General features: G+C 43.1%; 1 protein-coding gene across 7 annotated transcripts in view; it reads left to right on the plus strand.

Annotated features, from left to right (window-relative positions):
• Positions 1-21,462, plus strand: part of Synrg (synergin gamma) — an 83,905-nt gene that overhangs the window by 28,962 nt on the left and 33,481 nt on the right. For all 7 annotated transcript variants that reach the window (XM_028890567.2, XM_028890569.2, XM_028890572.2 and 4 more), the window contains 5 exons: positions 391-587; positions 1,214-1,462; positions 5,823-5,956; positions 15,945-16,057; positions 16,260-16,322. In XM_028890567.2, coding sequence (XP_028746400.1) covers positions 391-587; positions 1,214-1,462; positions 5,823-5,956; positions 15,945-16,057; positions 16,260-16,322 — 756 coding nt within the window. The remainder of the gene's footprint in view (positions 1-390; positions 588-1,213; positions 1,463-5,822; positions 5,957-15,944; positions 16,058-16,259; positions 16,323-21,462) is intronic.

Below are 21,462 nucleotides of genomic sequence, written 5' to 3' on the forward strand. Positions count from 1 at the left end.
ATTCTCCCAGACCATTTTGAATCTCTCCCCTTTCCTTTCTTCAACCCTACAGAAATGAGATCTTAGTGTATTTGTAGTCCTGTCCTTTTTCTGATAGTTTATCTTTCCCTTCATCCTCCTCCATACACATGCACACGTCCTCTCCTAGTCAAGTCTTCGGAACTCAGAGGACAGCCTGTGGGAGTCAGTCCTCTCCTTCCGCCTTGTGGGTCCCCAAGGATTGAACTCAGGTCATCAGGTTTGGCAGCAGGTGCCTTTCCCCACTGAGCCAGATGCCAACTAAATTGAAGCAATTTGACTTAAGATTATTCCTTTATACCAACAATGGCAACAACAGAGTCAGTCACCTGCAACGTGTTTGCATTTGTCATCTGGTCTTTCTTTTAATAGATGCCTATAAGAAAATTTTAGAAACCACAATGACTCCAACTGGAATAGATACTGCTAAACTTTATCCCATTCTGATGTCATCTGGACTTCCCAGGGAAACTCTCGGACAGATATGGGCTCTAGCCAATCGGACTACACCTGGCAAACTTACTAAGGAAGAGCTTTATACTGTTCTCGCCATGGTAGCAGTAACACAGGTAGACTACGTGTCTTGTGTTAGAACAAGTGTGTTGTTACTACAGATTGAAAGAGTGTGAACCTCCTTTCACTACTGCCTTGTAGATCTCCTTGTACATTAAAATTTGCTCATATGTGATAAAGTTTCAAAAATGTATAGTCCATATAATGTACATCCTAGTAAGTTATTCCTTTGTTTGAAAATGAAAGTAACTGATGAAATCAATTTCTGCCATTGTTTAGAATTCCTTAAAGTATACTTAGCTTGGTAACAACGTTTCTTATATTTTGGAATTAGCTAAAGTTACTTGATTTTAGCAAATTAGCCAAACTTATCAGACAGAAAATGTCACAGCTGATATGTGCTGGCATATCTGAGTATTAGCATTGGATTTTTAAGTGAGGATAGTTTGGATGAAATAAATAGGTCCACAAGGATGGCCTTGTATAATTACATCCTTACAAGTATAGGGTAGTAGTGGAACCTGCAGTATTGTCCTTTTTACTTTTCTCTGGGTATCAGATTCATGTATTTGAGGAATCAGACAGAGAAACAACAAGAAAGCTATGTGTAGGTCTCTCTTGCACAGATTTGGAGTATGGTCTGCAGTCAGCTAAAATGTTTCCGTTTCCTGGTGTTCCTTAGAGGGGTGTTCCTGCCATGAGCCCTGATGCTTTGAACCAGTTCCCAGCGGCTCCTATTCCTACCTTAAGCGGCTTTCCTATGGCTCTACCTACCCCAGGGAGCCAGCCGACTACGATGCCCGCTGTCCCTGCAGGCTCCATGCCCCTCAGCCTTGGACAGCCCATCATGGGCATTAACCTTGTTGGACCAGTGGGTGGAGCTGCAGCACCAACTTCTAGTGGCTTCATGCCAGCCTACCCCTCAAACCAGGTAAGTGGAGAAGCCATGTGTGTGCTAGATCATTCCTAGAAGTGAATGTGGGCAGCTTGGCTTCCAGAGAGTTAGTCTGCTGTATTATAGTGGGCACTTGATGTGAAAATTAAGTGGTGTGGAGACAGAGATGTGGTTCATCAATGAGCTCTCACCTAGGATGCTCAAGGTCCTAAATTTGACCCCAGCTCTGCAAGAAATAAAGTAATTTTTAAGTAAAAATAATACAAAATTTAATTGTTTATTTTTAATTATTCTTTAAATACACAAAATATTTGTTGAGAATTAAGGTATTTGCTTCAATGGAAGGCAGTTAAGGAACACATGATACCAATCTCTGGTCTTCTGCACATGTGTACACACACATACACACATACACACATACACACACACACACACAGAGGACTGAGAGACAGAGATTTAAGGTCAGATGTGGTAGTCCACACCTTTGATTTCAGCTCATGAGGCAGAGGATCTCTGAGTTTGAGGTCTTCGGGTTTACATAGAAAGTTTCAGGCCAGGACTACATGGTGTCTTAGGGTTTCTATTGCTGTGACAAAACACTATGATCAAAAAGCAAGCTGGGGCCGGGCAGTGGTGGCGCACGCCTTTAATCTCAGCACTCAGAAGACAGAGAGGCAGGTGGATCTCTGTGAGTTCAAGGCCAGCCTGGTCTACAGAGTGAGTTCCAGGACAGGCTCCAAAACTGCACAGAGAAACCCTGTCTCAAAAAAAAAAAAAAAAAAAAAAAAAAAAGCAAGTTGGGGGGAAAAGAGTTTATTTGGTTTACATTTCCATATTGCTATTCACTATTGAAGGAAGCCAGATCAGGACTCAAATAGGGCAAGATTCTGGAGGCAAGAACTGATTCAGAGACCATGGATGGAGGGGTGCTGCTTACTGATTTGCTCCACGTGGCTTGCTCAGCCTGCTTTCTTATAAAATTTAAGACCACCAGCCCAGGGATGGCAGCACCCACAATGACCTGAGCCCTCCCCCACTGATTACCAGTTGAGAAAATGCATTACAGCTGGATGGATGCCTCCTCATGGAGGCATTTCCTCAACTGACATTCCTTCCTCTCTGATGACTCTACCTTGTGTCAAGTTGACACACAAAACCAGCCAGTATACATACATGGTGAGATCCTGTCTCCAAAAAAAAGAGAGAGAGATGTAAAAATTTCACTTCTCGAATTAGCAAACCAATATTTTTAATGCACAGATATTTAATGTCAATGAACATGTAGGGAAGAGTGACTAATCCTGTAGGTCTGTTGGCATAACTGAAAACATGTCCATGTCTTCAGAGATGCTAACTGAAATTAGCAGAGATGCACAGGATGTCAACAGTACCACTGCTTGTTAGAATAAAATGTACTGCTCATCGTGAAGAAAATGTCCAATGGATTCCAGTTGCTCCATAGAGTGGGAAGTAATCATCAAAATTATCAAAATAGATCTGCATTTATGGCATGGAAAGATGACCCTGTTGTGTAATTACATTTTTTAAGTACTGAACAGTGTAGTGTGAGCTTGTTCCATAAAGTAAATGGACCATGAACGGTCTGCTGCTGCTCTGAGTGTTGGCCTAGGAGCCAGGGTTTGCTTTATGCATGTGTATGACTGCTTACGAGGGGCTCATGGCGTGTCTGTTCACAAACATTGCTGTTAGCATCATTTTGCTGTCAGCAACCCAACAAATGTAATCCAGCTGCTTTAAAAAATTCAGAGGTAATCCCAGCACTCGGGAGGCAGAGGCAGGCGGATCTCTGTGAGTTCGAGGCCAGCCTGGGCTACCAAGTGAGTTCCAGGAAAGGCGCAAAGCTACACAGAGAAACCCTGTCTCGAAAAATCAAAAAAAAAAAAAAAAAAAAAAATTCAGAGGTTAGCTATTTAGGCCAATCTCTTTATGCCAGAGAATACTTTAAAATATGAAACAGAATTCTTGCCTTAAGTACTTCCATCGTTATATCTCAATTATGTTCTTGCCTGGAGCTAGATGCTCAGTGGTAGAGCACTTGCCTAATGTGCACAGACCCTGTATTCACTTCAAGCACAGCATATGTGCATACACATACACACACTTCATTATGAAATTAGGTAGTTGTAACAAAATTGAGCAATTAAATGATAATCTCTGAGATTGCTGCTTAGAGAGGAGTTATTTGCTTTGACAATCTCATGTTCCCTATGTAAATATCCTTTCTGTACTGGCTAGTTTTATGTCATTTTGACACAAACTAGAGTTATCTGAAAGGCCCCAATTGAGAAAATGCCTCCATTAGATCTGGCTATAGGACATTTCCTTAATTAGTGATTGATATGGGAGGGCTCAGCCCATTGTAGGTGGTGCCATCCGTGGGCTGGTGGACTTGGGTTCTATAAGAAAGCAGACTGAGCAAGCCATGAGGAGCAACCCAGTGAGCAGCACCCATTCCATTGCCTCTGTGTCAGCTCCTGCCTCCAGGTTCCTGCCCTGTTGAGTTCTTGTCCTGACTTCCTTCAGTGATGAACAGTGATATGGAAGTGTAAGCTGAATAAACCCTTTCCTTTCCAAGTTACTTTGCTCAGGGTGTTTCATCACAGCAATAGTAACCCTAAGACAAGTTGGTACCAGGGTCTTGGGGTATTGCTATGACAGACCTGGTCTTGTTGTTTTGGGGAGGATTGTAGATGACTTTGGAACTTTGGACTAGAAAAGCCACTGACGACTGAGAGCTCAGTGAGCTGTTGTGTGGGAGCCTGGGAGATAAGAATGTTAAGAGTAGTGCAGCTGGTGGAGGCCTGGCTTGTGAATTTTCAGAGGAAGCAAAGACTACTGGGCCTTTTGTGTGAAGAATCTGCTAGTGAATGGTCGGCTGGAGCTGAAGGATCTGCTGTGATTAAGAAACATCATTGAAGCCAGGTGCTGGTGGCGCACGCCTTTAATTCCAGCACTCGGGAGGCAGAGGCAGGCGGATCTCTGTGAGATTAAAGCCAGCCTGGTCTACAGAGCGAGTTCCAAGGCAGCCAGAGCTACACAGAAGCCTTGTCTTGAAAAACAAAACAAAACAAAACAAAAGCATCATTGAGATGAAGTCCTCTGGAAAGTGTTTCCAGAGAGGCAGCACACACTGTTCTAGTCATGGCCAAGGTTGTACCTTGTGCTGGCAGCTGATTTTGTAAATGTAAGAGTCACCCAGGTGGTGCTGGTTTTGAATGTGTGAAGGGGTTATGGAAAGCAGCTGAGGCTTGGCACTATGGTGAAAGTGCAGCCCAGTTGCAGCAAAGTACCTCAGCAGTTTTGGAGATGCCAGTGTGCATGGAATAACCACCAAGAACAGCAGCAGCAGTGGACTGGAGCTAGCCTGAAAGTAGAAGACAAGCTTTGTGAGCTGCAGAGGGCAGAACCAGAGAAGTGACCCACGCCCCTTAGAGTAAATCCCAGATAATTGGACATTGAATTATTTACACTGTTGAAGTTCAGTTTTCCTTGGTTCAGATTGTGACTGTGCCCTGGTTCTTCTCTCTTGAAGTAAGAAAGTATTTCATGCCAGGCGGGGGTGGCACACGACTTTAATCCCAGCACTCGGGAGGCAGAGCCAGGTGGATCTCTGTGAGTTCGAGGCCAGCCGGGTCTACAGAGTGAGATCCAGGACAGGCACCAAAACTACACAGAGAAACCCTGTCTTGAAAAAAACAAACAAACAAACAAACAAAAATTCATTTATTTTTCATTTTACAGGAGCTCACAGTTGACAGACTTTGAATTTTAAAAAAGTCTGTTAGATTTTAAAAGAGACAGACTGTTTTAAAGAGACTACATTTTTAAAGACTGGGACTTTTAAAATTTAGAATTTTATATTGTAACATTGATAGTAATGTGTGATCTTGGGGGAAAACAAGAAAGGAAAGGTTTTGGCTTAACAGTGATGTGTTTGTGTGTCAAGGTAACAAGGGGTCAACTGTGTTGGCTAGGTTTATGTCAACTTGACACAGACTAGAGTTACTTGAAAGAAGGAACCTCAATTGAGAAAATGCCTCCATAAGATCTGGTTATAGGACATTAGTGATTGATAGGGGAGGGCTCAGCCCATTGTGGGTGGTGCCATGCCTGGGCTGGTGGTCCTGGGTTCTATAAGATAGCAGTCTGAGCAAGCCATGAGGAGCAAGCCAATAAGCAGCACCCCTCCATGGTCTGCATCAGCTCCTGCCTCCAGGATCCTGCCCTGTTTGAGTTCCTGTCCTGATTTCCTTTGATAATAAGCAATGTTATGAAAGTATAAGCCAAATAAACCCTTTTCTCCCTAAGTTGATTTGATCATGGTGTTTCATCACAGCAGTAGTAACCCTAACTCTAAGATACCTTCTAAATCTAGGTGGGAAAGACAGAAGAAGATGACTTCCAGGATTTTCAAGATGCTTCCAAGTCAGGATCCCTTGATGATTCTTTCACTGACTTCCAAGAGGTGTCTGCTTCCTCAAAAACAAGTAATTCCCAGCATGGAAACAGGTAGAAATGAGTTGAATATATTTAACATTGCATTTTATCATTAGGGAAATGATATAAGAAGCCTGAAAACAGCTGGGCAGCGGTGGCACACGTGTTTAATCCCAGCACTTGGGAGGCAGAGCCAGGCAGATCTCTGTGAGTTCAAGGCCAGCCTGGTCTACATAGTGAGATCCAGAACAGGCACCAAAACCTGCACAGAGAAACCCTGTTTTGAAAAACAAAAAACAAAAACAAAGAAGAAGAAGAAGAAGAAGAAGAAGAAGAAGAAGAAGAAGAAGAAGAAGAAGAAGAAGAAGAAGAAGAAGAAGCAGCAGCAGCAGCCTGAAAACAACAAATGTCCTGTCCAAAGAACAGTTATGTACTGGTTTCTCTCTCTCTCTTTCTTTCTTTTTTTTTTTCTCGAGACAGGGTTTCTCTGTGTAGCTTTACACCTTTCCTGGAACTCACTTGGTAGCCCAGGCTGGCCTGGAACTCACAGAGATCCGCCTGGCTCTGCCTCCCGAGTGCTGGAATTAAAGGCGTGCACCACCACAGCCCGGCCTGATTTCTCTCATGTCCCTGGCCATCCTCTGCCTTCATATTGTTATTCTCTGCTGCTGTGCTCTGTGCCACCTTGAATTTTGATGTATCCAATCTTTCTCTGTCCCACCAGCCAGTTCCCAAATCATGACACAGAGACTTTTTTTTTTTTTTTTTTTTTTTTTTTTTTTGGTTTTTCGAGACAGGGTTTCTCTGTATAGTTTTGTGCCTTTCCTGGAACTCACTTTGTAGACCAGGCTGGCCTCGAACTCACAGAGATCTGCCTGCCTCTGCCTCCTGAAATCCTGGAAATCCTGCCTAGCTTATTGGAGAAATTATTTTGGCCACTCCATGTAGTTAAAAGGATATTTATTTAATGGCGTAACTCACAAATTAAGTGAAAGGTAGATCGCAGGGTCTGGGGAAGGTGTATCGCAGTCCAGCGGTGTTCTCCAGAGCGCTGCACAGTTCAGCGTCCCGGCACAGAGAGAGCGCACAGAGAGAGCGCACAGAGAGAGCACTGGCCCATCCAGCTCTCGGGTCTCCAGGCGCCTCCCCTCGCCCCACCTCATAGGCGTGACAGTTGCCAGAGTCTCAATGGGGGTTGGAACTTCCAGATCCAAGCTGGAATGGCTACCCACTACACTAGCTATTGGGGCTGGATGTGGTGATGTACCCCTTTAAGGGAGGTAGAGGCAGGTGGATCATTGTGAGTTCAAGGCCAGCCTGTTCTGCTTAGTGAGTTTCAGGACAGCCATGGCTACATAGAGAAACAGTATCTAAAAAGGAGGTAAGAAAGAAGCAGGGAAGGCAGGGGAGGGAGGGACGGTAGGAGGGAGAGAGAAAGGGAGGGAGGAAGGATGGATGGACAGATGGACTCTGACTGTGACTGCTTAGTGCTTGTGCCCCAGTGACTTTGAGTTCTTTCATTAGATCCAGTCTTCAGTTGTTGAAAAGAGTTTGAAGCAGGAACATGTAATTTTGTACTTTTTAGTAGTGTGATGTACTCCTGATTTTCAGTGAAAGTCATAATTCAGGGCTCTGGATTATAATTATTCATGTGTCATTTTTTTTTTTTCAATCAATGGCTTTTGACCTACAGATTTGTCTGCATACAGATACACAAACATTTCACTTAGGTTTTCCTCTAGAGCAGTGGTTCTCAACCTTCCTAATGCTGTGACCCTTTAACACAGTTGTGGTGACTCCCAACGGTAAAATTATGTTTGTTGATACTTCATGACTCTAGTTTTGCTACTGTTATGAATTGTAATGTAAATATTTGTTTTCCAATGGTCTTAGGTGGCCCCTGTGAGAGGGTTGCTAACCCCCAAAGGGATTGCCACCCACAGGTTGAGAACCATTGCTTTAGAAATGGTCATCGATTCAGTGAGTATTTGTCCTTTCCTCCCATGCTTTCTCTATGTTTAGGTAATTCTTCCAGAGATTGGGAGATCAGGCAGAATTCTGTGGGACAGAACACATCTGTGTTTCTCGTATGTTCCTGTTTTCATAGTTGGTACCACCACTCCCATTTTAACCAGTCAGCCCTCCCTACATAACACTGTAACTAAAGATAGGCAGGATAGAGGATTTTTCAGATCGGGAACAGAAATTATTCTTCTGAGTATAAGAATGTATCATACAAGTTAGGCAGTGGTGACATACACCTTTAATCCTGACACTCAGGAGGCAAGGCAGGTGGATCTCTGTGAGTTCCAGGACAGCCTGGTCTGCACAGAGAAACCCTGCCTCAAAAAACCAAAAAAGGGGGAAAAAAGAATATATCATACACAATTGGACATAGTAGCTCACACCTATAATCCCAGTTTAGGAAGCTGAGGAGGAGATATGCCATGAGTAAGAAGGCAGTCTGGGCTATGATGTGAGGCCCTGTCTACAAAAACAACAAAAACATACACCAAACATATGTAAGCATCAAGTAGTGTTTAGTACTATGATGCCAGCATGTGTATCATACATCTCCTAGACAAAGCATTACATCACATGTCTATCCAGATCTCTTCCTTCAAACAAAATTTACACATACAATCTGGGTGTTCCTATCTGAATGACTCAGGCAAGACATCTCAAATTTACTGCATAAAATTAAATTAATTTCTTACTGACAGACAAATATTTGTTACATCACCATTACTAATCTTCCTTGGCCCATGATATCACCACACCCAGACACCAGTATGTGTCCTCTCTCTCTCTCTTTCTCACCAGCTTTGCCTGGTGTGGTGATCTTGCTCCCCCATTGTCATGCAGCCCACACTCCAGTCTGCCAGAGAGACTTGCTTCTCTCTAATCCCTTGTAAGCTTTCCAGCATTTGTACTTTCTCCATCCCTCAGCCTGGAAAATCTTACCTTGTTGGTCTCTCTAGAGTTAATTCAAAAGTTATTTCAAGCCAGCTGGCAGGGGAGCACGCCTTTAATCCCAGCACTTGAGAGGCAGAGGCAGGTGGATCTCCAGGTGCAAGGTCAGCCTGGTCTATATAGTGAGTTCCAGGACAGCCTGGGCAACACAGAGAAACCTTGTCTTTAAAAAATTAAAAATGATTTTCTAACTCCTCCAGCAGCCCATGCCTCTGAGATGAGTTAGCATCCGTCCTTTCCTACTATTTGTATCGGCCTGTATTTCTCATGTTTCACCCCAGGAGTGCTTAGTCCATATATAATTGTTAAATGATTATATTATTGTATATGGACTATAAACTGAGTCCATCAAGTGGGTAGTTCATTCCCTGGGGGAAAGGTCTTTCAGTATATTAAGTCAAAATTTGTGGGTAAAAGTTTTAAGATGATAGCCAGACCTGAGATGTATGAGCTTTTGACAAGTTTTTATTTTTATTTTGGGGATTTTCTTTGTTGATTGGCTACTTGCTCGGTGTGTTGTTGCTGTTTTTCTTTTCTTTTCTTTTTTTTAAGTGTGTGTGTGTGTGTGTATGTGTGTGTGTGTGTGTGTGTGTGTGTGTGTGTGTGTGTGTATGAATGTATGTCATGTATGCAGGTACCCAAGGAGGCCAGAAGAGAGCATTAGAGGCCAGGTTCAGTTCCCTGGCACTGAACCACAGGTGGTTGTGAGCTGCCTGACAGTTGGGTCCTCTGGAAAAGCAGGAAGTGCTCGTAACAAATAAATAATCTGTTTTGGTGTTTGTTTGTTTGTTTGTTTGTTTGAGAAAGGATTTTTGCTATATAGTCCTGGCTGGCCTGGAACTCGCTGGGTAAACCAGCCCAGACTTGAACTCAAAACTCTTCTCCTGCCTCTGCCTCCCTAAGTGTGAAGGAGCACCCTGTCCAGCTGCTGCTGGCACTGTTTGCAGCCTGATCTTCACGTCATTTCCCCTCACACACAGCTGCCAATGTGCCGTTTACAGATTGATTCACCACTTCCATGCTTTCCTTCAATGAAATAGCTTTCTCTTGTCTAAAAGTCTGTACTTGTGCTCAGATATTCATTCAGCATGTGTTTACTTAGCAGCTACTTTATACCAGATGCTGGGGTGAAACACAGGAAATACAGACCACAGTTCCCAGTTGCTGCTGCATCAAAGCTCAGTTTGATCTGGGTGCTTGTCCTTTAAAGCGCTCACGACTCAGTGTGAATTACATGTCTGCTGAATCCTCAGATTCAGACAGCTGAAACTGGAAAATATTTAGGAAAAAATCATGTGTCTACTGAAAATGCACAAAGTTTGGTGTCTTTATCTCTAGACAATACTCTCACTGACTATGTGCACAGCCTTTACAATGTTAGGTACTGTAACTCAGGAGACTGATTTCAGGTGTTCAGAGAATTTGAGGGGATTACATGCAAATACTACACTGATCATACTGGAAATATCTGTATGGGAATTCTCTAGAATATGATAATCCATATTCTGTATTGTGAATTTATTTGAAAAGCAGTCATAATATGAATAACTAAGCCTAGAGAACCTCCCTTGGTCAGTGTCTACAAGCAGAAAATGGGCATTATTTGTCAGAAAAGATGACAAGACAAGGGTTTAGAGGTAGATGGGTGGAGAGTGTAAGGTCAGAGAAGGACAGACAGACAAGGGAACAAATGACTACCACGACACCAACTTTATTCGGGAAGAGACCTATGGAGGGAACCTCTCTAGTCCAAGAAACCAGAGAGGCCAGGTGGTGGTGGTGCACACCTTTAATCCCACCCAGCACGGAGGCAGAGCCAGGCGAATCTTTGTGAGTTCAAGTCCAGCCTGGTCTACAGAGCGAGATCCAGGACAGGTTCCAAAGCTATATAGAGAAACCCTGTCTTGAAAACAAAAAACGAACAACAGAAACTAGAGAGTCTGCCGCCACTTACAGGCTAGAGCAGTTATGGGGCAGAAAGGGAGAGGCAGAGGGGACTGAAATTTCCCCTTTGGGGGGCCTGTTGTTAGGAATAGCTGAGGAAATAGGTGCTTGGTGTGTAAAAGAATATTAGGCAATCTTACTGCTGCAAGCCCAGAGAGCGATAGCAGGGAAGTACTGTGTTCCTCACACCCTGGTCCAACTCAGTCCTGATGTGAAAAAAGAGAGAGCATCCCCAAGCATGAAAGCACCGACATCCAGTGTTCAGAAGACACTCGGGGAAGGGTGACCAGGGGAGCCATTCGGGCAGATGGGGCTCTGAAGCAGAAAGTTGTTACAAAGTTGAAGCACCAGGACTTGCGGGGGGGGGGGGGGGGGGGGGGGGGGGGGGGCTGGTTCTTTGTTTCATTTTGCTGAGAACTAAGCCTTTCTTTGTTTTTGTTTACTGTTGGTTGTTTGTTGAAACAGGGTTTCTATATTACATAGCCCTCCCTGTCCTGAAATTCACTAAATAGACCAGACTGGCCTCAAACTTGCAGAGATCTGCCTGCCTCTGCCTCTCAAGTGTTGGGATTAAAGGTGTGCACCACCACACTGTACTCTAAGCACTTCTTATAAACTTTTATATTTGGCAGAGTGAGCAAAGCTGTCTGTGGAAGAAATAGTGAATAGGAGTGATTGGAGGTTTTTGCTGGGGAGGTGGGAGGGCACCACCCAGCTACCAAATAAATCACACCTAGAGGCTTATTCTTAGTTATGAATGCCTGGCCTTAGCTTGGCTTTGTTTCTTGCCAGCTCAACTTAAATTGTGCCCTCTGTCTTTTTGCCTCTGGGCTTTTTCCTGTCCTCTTCTGTAAATCTTACTCTTTCTCCCTGGCTTGCAGTGTAGCTGGGTGGCTGGCCTGTGGAGTTCTCCTCCTTCTCTGGTTCCTAGATCTTAGCTCTCTCCTCCCAGTTTTCTCCTCCTATATATTCTCTCTGTCTGCCAGCCCGCCTATCCTTTCTCCTGCTTTGCTATTGGCTGTTCAGTTCTTTATGAAACCATCAGGTGTTTTACACAGGCACAGTAACTGGGCTTCACAAAGTTAAACAAATGCAACATAAATAAAAGTAACACATTTTTAAAATAACATTTTACTACAAGGAGTCCTTTCTATCACATAGTATAACATTTGTGTTTGGGACAAGGAATTCAACTCTTTTTACCCCTTTGTAAAACTTAGATGCAAAATATTTTAATCCCTACCACCACCATCACCAGCCAGTCAAACGTTTGTTTATGCAAAGATCCACTGCTCTGGTCCAGGAATTTGAATGCCTAGAGCAGTGACCCGTCTCCCTTTCCTTCATTTCTTTGCTAGCTCCAATTCTTTACAGACTAGCCAATTAAATTAAGACTGTGCAGTCAGACCCCAACCATTGAGGAAGAGATACAGTCACCATGCACGTTAGAATAAAAACCAGATGCACTTCCAGCCTGTGTGTTTGCTCTTCAGAGCACATCCTCATGATGGGGAGTGAAGTTGACCTTGTCCAGACACTTCAGTTGGAATGGTGGTCTCTTCTTTCTACCATCTGCCACAGCCATGTGGAAGTAGATTCTCTGGGGGAAACAAAATGTGTGCTTTGATGACCGAGTTCCCAGTCTTACCTTTCAATGGAATGCAGATTCTTACATTTTAAAACAATGTGGTCCTCTCGCTTGAGTACCTCCCTTCAAGAACAGAAATGACTGTTTTCATGTATAAAACAGATAATAACTGCTATATATAACTGGCATAAACACTCTAATGGTGATTACAGCCTTCTTTTAAAAAATAATAGCTCCAGAGAAGGGACTGGAATGAAACACTGATTTGTGGTGTGCATGTAATTAGTGTGTGTCAACTTTCTGGAAGGAACTGAATTCCGTTGATTTTCATCAGTGCTATTTCATTACCCTGCAGAGTCTCTTTTTGTCCAATCCTGTGAATATAATTTTAAAATTAATTACATTCAATTAATGCCACATTTAGTAGAAAGATTTTGCCACTGAGCTTTAAAAAAAAACATAGCTAAAATTGGAGGGTTATGAAAAGCAGGCAGGTCATCCAGCTTCCTGGGCTCTTGTCCTTAAACACCAATTACCTGTGCTCCTATGTAACACTCTGGTCAATGAGCTAGTGTTTAATTATTTATGGAACTGTAAAAGCAGCCACCTACATGTATAGATGATAAGCTATTACATTTGTTAAGATCATATAGTAGCAGCTGTGTGGCAATGAAGTGAAATTTCAATATTCAATGCCCGTAAGTCTTGAAACACCATGGACCCCATTACCATGCATGTAGGACAGCCTGGCTTTTGCCTTGGTTGTAGGCCACTGATAAGAAGATTTAAACAACTGTGGAAAGGCTTTTGCTCCTGGGCAGAGACCTCAATAGAAATCCATTTCTCTATATCTTGTGCTGTGGTATTGAATGACACTAGCTGCTGGTGGAATGCAGTCATTCATATGTAAAGGTTGTTCTTCCAGGGAACTGCCTGAGTCTGATAAGAGAAACAAAGCAATGCTTCTATAGTGTGTTGAAGCTTTCCAAGAACTGCCCACACAGATGCTGCTCGTTATACTATTTTTCCATCCAGCAAAAAAAAAAAAAAATGTCCACAGATAAAACTATCTTCATCTAATTTTGAAGTGATTGTTGTTTTGCTACAAAGATAGCTCTCTGGGACCACTGGTGTGATCCTTGTAAAAAATGTTCATTCTCTTACCTCTGTGGTTGCTTATCAGATGTCTGTGCTTCCTCGAAATTATCAAAAGCAGAATTTACGTCTTGGCTTAAACAACATTTTACAAATAGATTTTTACAACCTGAACCCATTTTAGCGAAGTCTTAGGTTATAATTTATCTTTCATTATTAAACATAAATATTTGGTGGAATTCACTATTAAATTATTGCAAACTGTAAATTAAAATGGCAGCAGGTGGTTGTTGCAGGAATCTTAAAAGTTCTTATCAATAAAATCAATCCCGAGGCGAGTTATTGGGGTCAATGCTGGTAGATCAGAGAGACAAAACGAGCCACAGCTATCTCACCTTGCCAGTTCCTCAGCTGGTCCTGTTTCCTCAGACTGGAAGCTTCTATGTCTTCATCCCAATGGCTCTCAGCTGAACTGCTGCTAGAAGCCTGAATGCTTAACCAGCCACCAGCCAAAATGCTTCTAGTTTCTCGTCCTCACGCCTTATATATCTTCCTGCTTTCTACCACCACTCCCTGGGATTAAAGGCTGGCTTTCTGGGATTAAAGGCGTGTCACCATGCTTGGCTATTTCCAATGTGGCCTTGAACTCACAGAGATCCAGAGGGATTTCTATCTCTGGGATGCTAGGATTAAAGGTGTGAGTGCCACCATTTTCTAGCCTTTGTATCTAGTGGCTGTCTGTTCTCTGACCCCAGATATTTTTATTAGAATACACAATATTTTGGGGGACACAATACCCCCACAGGTGGTTGTTCTTTTTCTTTAATGAGCATTGACTAGTGTTTTGCCTGCATGTGTGTCTATTTGAGGGTGTTGGATCGGATCCCCTGGGACTGGAGTTAAGACAGTTGTGAACTGCCATGTGTGTGCTGGGAATTGAACCCGGGTGCTCTGGAAAAACAGCCAGTGCTCTTAACTCTGAGCCATCTCTCCAGCCCCAGGGTTATTGGTTTTTGATGATCTATTTTCAGTGTCTTTATGATTTAAACAGACACTTAGACCATTGGTGTTGATGTTGCCCCCTCAGTCAGAACAATTAGTACTTGAGTGTCAGTGTTCATTTTCAAGAAAAGGGCCAATGCTTTTAGTCATTTGTGGAGTTCCCAACTTTTGGAGCAGAGAGCCACAGGGCTGAGGACACAGCCCAGTCGGCAGCCTACATGCACAAGCCCCGGATTCAATCCAGATCACACTACTGCAGTCCCAGCATTCAGGAGGTAGAAGCCAGAGGGTCAGGAGTTCAATGTCTTCCTCAACTACATGAAGGATACATGAGACACTGTCTCTCTCCTTTAAAAAAAAATGGCATTCTTTAGTTTTTGTGAGGTGGCAGGTGGTGTTTAAGTGCCACAGAATGCATATGGAGGTCAAAGGACTACTTTTGGGGGTCACTTCTCTCCTTCCACCACATAGATCCCAGCATGGAACCTTTATCCACTGAACTATCACCAGCTGTTTGGGGGTGTTGGTTTGTTCTTTAATGGTAGCAAGGGCTGGAGAGATGACTCGGGTGGTTACGGTTGAGAGCGCTAGCTGCTCTTCCACAGTAAGGGAGAGTTGGGAGAACACTTCCTTTCTCACAGGAAGGGCAGCAGGGAAGGAGAGGCCTGCCCAGGCACAGACTTGTGGGTGAAAGGGTGAGAAAACGGAAGGACTGAGGGTCTTAGAAGGTGCCTAGCCCTGAGCCCCCACCCCTAGGGTGCTTAGCTCTGTTTCCCTCCCATCCCCATAGATGTCAGCCTGCTTCAGTAAAGCATTTTGGAGTTTGTTTGCTGTTTTCCTTAGCTCCCTCTGTGTTTCTGTCTGTGGTCTTTCCCAGGTAGTCTGTCTGCCTCACAGAATGAATACAGCTCACACCAGGATAAGTTCCACTCCCAGCACCATGTCAGGCAGCTCATATCTGCTTGAAACAACAACAGCTCCTGGGGTCCTGTGCCCTCTTCTGGCCTCTAGGTGTACCTGAACACACGTGACATACACACAGACATGCACATTTTGTTTGTTTGTGAGACAGGTCTCACTGTGTAGCTCTGGATGTCCTGGAACTCACCATGTAGACCAAGCTGGCCTTGAAATCACAGAGATATGCCTGACATGCATAAGTAATTTTTAAACTTTTTTTTAAAAGAAAGAGACCCAGGTGGTGGCTCATGGCTTTAATCTCGGACTTGAGAAGCAGAGGCAGGTGGATCTCCTAGTTTAAGGCCAGCCTGGTCTACAGAGTGAGTTCCAGGATAGCCAGGGGTACACAGAGAAACCCTGTCTTGAAAAAAAAAAAAAAGAAAAGAAAAGAAAAGAAAGGAAGGGCAGAGAACCGTGGCCTCTGGCTGTGTCCTCAGCCCCATGTGGTGAGGAGGGAGGATTCATTGGTCTAATCAATAATTTCCTCCTCCCTTACAGTGCTCCATCACTGCTGACGCCACTTTCTGGAACCAAAGCCTCCACAGACAAATACTCAGTGTTTAAAGGAATTTCTGCTGACAAGCCCTCTGAAAACCCTGCTGCATTTGGAGGTAAAGGCAGTTGTTCATCAGTTGATAAATCTGTGGCCGTAACTTTTAATGAAGTTGTATAAATCTTGAAGTGGCAGGCTTGTTATTGAATGTATCAGGTGCTGTTCCACAGTTAAATATGTTTGCTCAGCCCAGTCTGCCAGGCTTCTCTGGCTGTGGTCTCCGGGTTCCTCACTGTAATGAGTTTCTGTCTCTCTCGTAGAATCTGGTGATAAATACAGTGCATTCAGGGAACTTGAGCAAACAACAGAGAGTAAGCCTTTAGGTAAGTTTGGATTCCACTTCTCCTTTTTTCCTTTTGCTGCTCAGAGGGAAAAACCCAGTGCCTTGTGTGTGCTAGACAAGTATCTTACCACTGAGCTACATCCTCCAACTCTGTAAGAATTTCTTGTGTTTTTGTTCTTGGTGACATCCATAAACATTCATTTATTTTATTGTTATATGTGTTTTAAAAGAAAAACAAAAACAAAAAAAATATTTTAAAGAATGGCAAATCAGATGTTATAGCACACACCTGTAATTGTAGCACCTTTGGGGGTATAGACAGGAGGATCACAAGTTTGGGGCAAATCTGGGTCACATAGATTCCAAGCCAGCCTGGGCTACCTAGTGAGAGCCTGTCAGTCACTTGGTATGCCCAACTGGCTGGGAACTCACAGAGATCCACTTGCCTCTGCCCTTCAAATGCTGGGATTAAAGGTACATGTACCACCATGCCCAGCTTGAAAAAAACCTGACATATTATTTTATGGCATAGTAATAATTGTTGTGATACATACTTAGATGGCAGTGTTTAAATTCAGAAGCCCTTAATGGTTGTTGTAATGCTTAGTAAGTATTGTGATGGGCTGAGTAGAGCACTATCTTGTGGGATAGGGCTAATTTTGGGGAGCCTTGAAATTACAGTGAGGCAATGTGGCTCATTTTTTTGGAAGGCACTTTTAAAATTTTAGGTAAATGTCAAATCAGTACAGTTTCCTCTGAAAACAGTACGTTGCCTTTCACTGGCATCTGCCAGGCAGCTTAGGTCCTGTATCAGAGATAACTGTAACTGCTCTATCCAGACATGCCAAGGGGCTGCTCACAGCGCTCCTGCGCTCGGTGCAGAAGTAGCCACCAGTCTTAATCAAGACTTGAAATCAGTTCCTGGTATGGCACTTGGCATTATTATTGTTTTCTTGGTTTCTCATCCATCATTTGGAAAGAAAAACATTGTAGAATAACCTAATTCAAAACAGCTCTGGGGCTGGGGAGATGGCTCAGTGGATAAGGACACTTGCTGCCAAGCTTGACAGCCCGAGTTCTGTCCCCAGAGTATGCAGGTCACCTGTGAACTTGACACATCGGCATGTGGTAGCATTCTTGTACTTAGGCCTCCTTGTGTGTGTATGGATGGGTGCAAGCACAGAAAAAATACATAAGTAAACCTAATTTTTTTTTTTAATTAAAAAGGAGAAAGCCACTCTGATGGGCTAGGTGAGTAGAGCCTGTAAACCTCAGCACGGCCCTGCCAAAGTAGGAACAGCAGGAGCTCAGGTTTGTCCTTGATACATAGCAAGTTCAAAGCCAACCTGGGAAGCAGCAGGAAACATCTGTGACAAAGCAGAATGTATCATAAGGCAGGAATGAGGCATTTCACACTCACAAGGTGGGGTGTGGCTCTGCCTGACAGCAGGAGAGTCACTGGCCACAGCTTAGAGGGCATGAATCATGTGAGAGTTGATCTGTTGTTCCCAAAGAGAGCCTAAGTGTGGTGCAGCACCACTAATAAAGAAGTAGACGGTTTTTTTCTGAGGATTTCTCCTCATTAGTGACACAGTCCTGTCTACTTAATACTCTTCAAGAACTAAGGATCATTAAGAAAAACAAAGTATTGTATTTGTACAAAATGACAAAGTACAGGCAAGCAAGACTTGGCCTAATTAGCATTTTACCAAATCTACCTTGTTGGCACAGGGAGTGCTATATGGCACAAAGCAGATACCAAGTGGCCTTCCAAAGCTTCCGGGCTGAGATGTAGCTCAGTGTAGAGTGAATATTTAGCATGTGTGCATGTGTGTGTGAGATAGAAGTTAGTGTGTGTGGTTAAACATGGCATAGTAATCCACCTAAACCTTCATTCTGCATCTTGTGAAATGTGTCTACTCTAATGAGGATTCCTCCTGAGAGTACAATCACATTCTGCCTTTATGTACTCAGTGCTCAAAGCTGACTTCTCCACTTTTGCTTGGGGTGTGAAAGATGATGTAAGAGTAAGGGAGGTGTAGTAGATACCTCTACACAGGAAGGGCCACCTCTTAGAAGTCAGTCTCTCCTAGATCTTAAGTTCCAGCAATATTTCCTTGTGTTTCATCCAAGCCTTTAAGATGGGAAAGCTATTTCTTCCTCTATACTTCTGTTAGGCACTAGACATTCCAATGTGAACCTTAGAGGAATCCTGACTTCATTTTGTCTTAGGCAAGTTTTGAGTAGAAGCTGATTTTATGTTAGGATTCTTTGTGTGATATGGTGTTAATGATCATGATATAAATGTTACTTTAAAATTTTTTTATTTTGCCGGGTGACGGTGGTACACACCTTTAATCCCAACACTGGGAGGCAGAGACAGGCAGATCTCTGTGAGTTCGAGGCCAGCCTGGTCTACAGAGTAAGATCCAGGACAGGCACCAAAACTACACAGAGAAACCCTGTCTCGAAAAAACATAAATAAATAAATAAATAAATAAATAAATAAATAAATAAATAAATTTAATTTTATGTATGTGTTTTTGCCTGCATGTATGTCTGTGTACCATATGGGAACCTAGTGCCCAACAGAGCCCAGAAGAGAGCTATATGAGCTGCCATGTGAGTGCTGGGAACTGAACCCAGGTTCTCTGAAAGAATAGTCAGTGTGTTTAACTGCTGGGCCATTTCTCTAGCCCCATAAACATTATTCTTATTAGAGACAATGGGAAAAGGTAGTGGTGCCCAAAATGTAAGTGGCGCCTTAGTCCTGCTTTCTCATCCTGAACTGAGACCCAGTTATTGTCATTTTGATTTGCTTGTTTTCATTTCTCTGCTTCTCTCAGTTTAAAGCCTTCTGAGTTACTGACTTTGATCAGTTATGTTGAATGTTTTATTCTCCTAAACTTTAAAAAAGTTTCCTTGGTCTGAGCCGTTTGTGGTACAGACCTTTTCTCCAAGCACCTGGAAAGTAGAGGCAGGAGGACAAGGACGAGGAGCACAGGTCATCCTCGGCTACACAGCAAATTTGAGCCAAAAAGTTGGGGAACGGGAATGCTTAATGCCAAGCCTTAGAGACTGCAGGATGGCAGTTCAGAGCTGAGATTCTCGCATTGCTGAGTCACGGTTTAATACATGCTCACAGGTTAAGCCAGAAGTTCCGAGTAAGTTCTGAGAAATGTTCTCCATAAAGAAAGGACACTTATTGGAGCTTTAGCCAATTTTCACTTGAAATTTTCCCAGGGCCTGAAAAGTTACAAAAATCAAAGGAGGAGCTTGCAGGAGTCCACAGTGAACTAAAAACCTGCGTGGAACAAAGGTTCACTCCCAGCTAGCTTCGCTGCTGGAATGTGCTTTGGTTTTGAAGTTATAAACCCCCGTTTTCATTTCCTTTTAACCCCAGTTTACATTTCTGATGGAAAAATTTACAATTCATCATCAGTAAGTTTAGTTTGCTGTGTGATTTGTGTTTAAAAATCAAAACCTGTCAATTTCACAGATATTTCAAAGGAGTACATCAAAAGTCTATTTAGGACATGATTTGGACATCGTATCTCACGCCTCTAATTATAGCATTCATGAGGCTGAGACAGGAGAATTGCCATGAGTTAAAGGTCAACTTGAGCTACCATGTGAGATGGATGAGACCCTGCCTCAAAAAACCAAAATGGTGGCGACAACAACAGCAAGAAGAAGTTTACTACTAATTACCTTTTCATTTACAGAAATAACACAAGCAACATGGTGTGTCCCTAAAGTCCTAGTGTAATGTTCACATTTGTATTTCCTGTCAGTTTGTGAAATTGACTTTTTTTATTATGTTAATGACTTTTAATGTTATATCTTGAAAACAAAAATTATAGGAAATTTGAAGGCTGCTCCTTTTTCTCAGGTTTCTCTGGTATTGTGAATGGATTTGTATTGATGACTTTTGTTGGTAAATAGGTTCAGTATCAGATTAAGAAGAAAAATCACCCTGTTTCCAGTGTTTTTTCCATCTGGAAAATCAATGTGCAGGCATAATAGGTTTAAAGTCTATCTTCCTTGGTGTCAGTTTTAGAAACTGACTTTATGGTTTTGGTTTTAAGTACATTTTTATGGTTCATATGTATCTGTTTCATTTTTTTTATTTTATTTTACAATACCATTCAGTTCTACATATCAGCCACGGGTTCCCCTATTCTCCCCCCTCCCACCCCCTTCCCTTACCCCCAGCCTACCCTCCATTCCCACCTCCTCCAGGGCAAATCCTCCCCCGAGGACTGTGATCAACCTGGTAGACTCAGTCCAGGCAGGTCCAGTCCCTTCCTTCCAGACTGAGCCAAGTGTCCCTGCATAAGCCCCAGGTTTCAAACAGCCAACTCATGCAATGAGCACAGGACTTGGTCCCACTGCCTAGTTGCCTCCCAAACTGATCAAGCCAATCAACTGTCTCACCTATTCAGAGGGCCTGATCCAGCTGGGGGCCCCTCAGCCTTTGGTTCATAGTTCATGTGTTTAATTCGTTTGGCTATTTTTTTAGGAACAATTTTTTTAAAAAATGAGTGAGAAGCTGGACATATAAGTGCATGCCTAAAATACCAGCATTCAGGAGGTAGAGACAGAAGACTGCCACAAGTTCAAGGCCAGCTTGCTCTATGTAGTGAATTCTAGGCCAGCCAGAACTACAAAGGTAGACTGTCTTAAAAAAAAAAAAAGTGTGTGGAGTCATAAAGAAATTCAGGGTTTTTTTATTTTTAAATCTCTAGAAGTGATAGTCGTATTTTTAAATTATGTGATGTTGGTTGGTATAGCAATATTCATGTTTGGTATTCTCTGGATTTCATTAAATGACATATCCTCATGGGCCTCACTGTAGACCTTCAGACACTGTAAGGGACCTGAGGTCATCTGCATCCTGGCACTGTAGTTGTGACTGATGAGATACTGAGGAAGAATGGAAACCTTAGGAGGAGCCATGGCTCCAGAGCTTTAATAATTGGTCCTCAGGAGCTGGAGAAAGCGGCTCGGAATAAAAATGTCTGCCGCAGACACCCAATGTCCTGAGTGCAGCCCTCAGATTCCATAGGAAGGAGGAGAAAGGAGAGAGTCAGCACCTCAGAGCTCTCCTCTGACTTCCACATGTGCGCATCATACTCATGCACAAAACAACAGCAATCAGGGTTTTATGTTTTTACAGT

Source organism: Peromyscus leucopus, chromosome 8b, assembly GCF_004664715.2.
Source record: "Peromyscus leucopus breed LL Stock chromosome 8b, UCI_PerLeu_2.1, whole genome shotgun sequence".
Lineage (NCBI taxonomy): Eukaryota > Metazoa > Chordata > Mammalia > Rodentia > Cricetidae > Peromyscus > Peromyscus leucopus.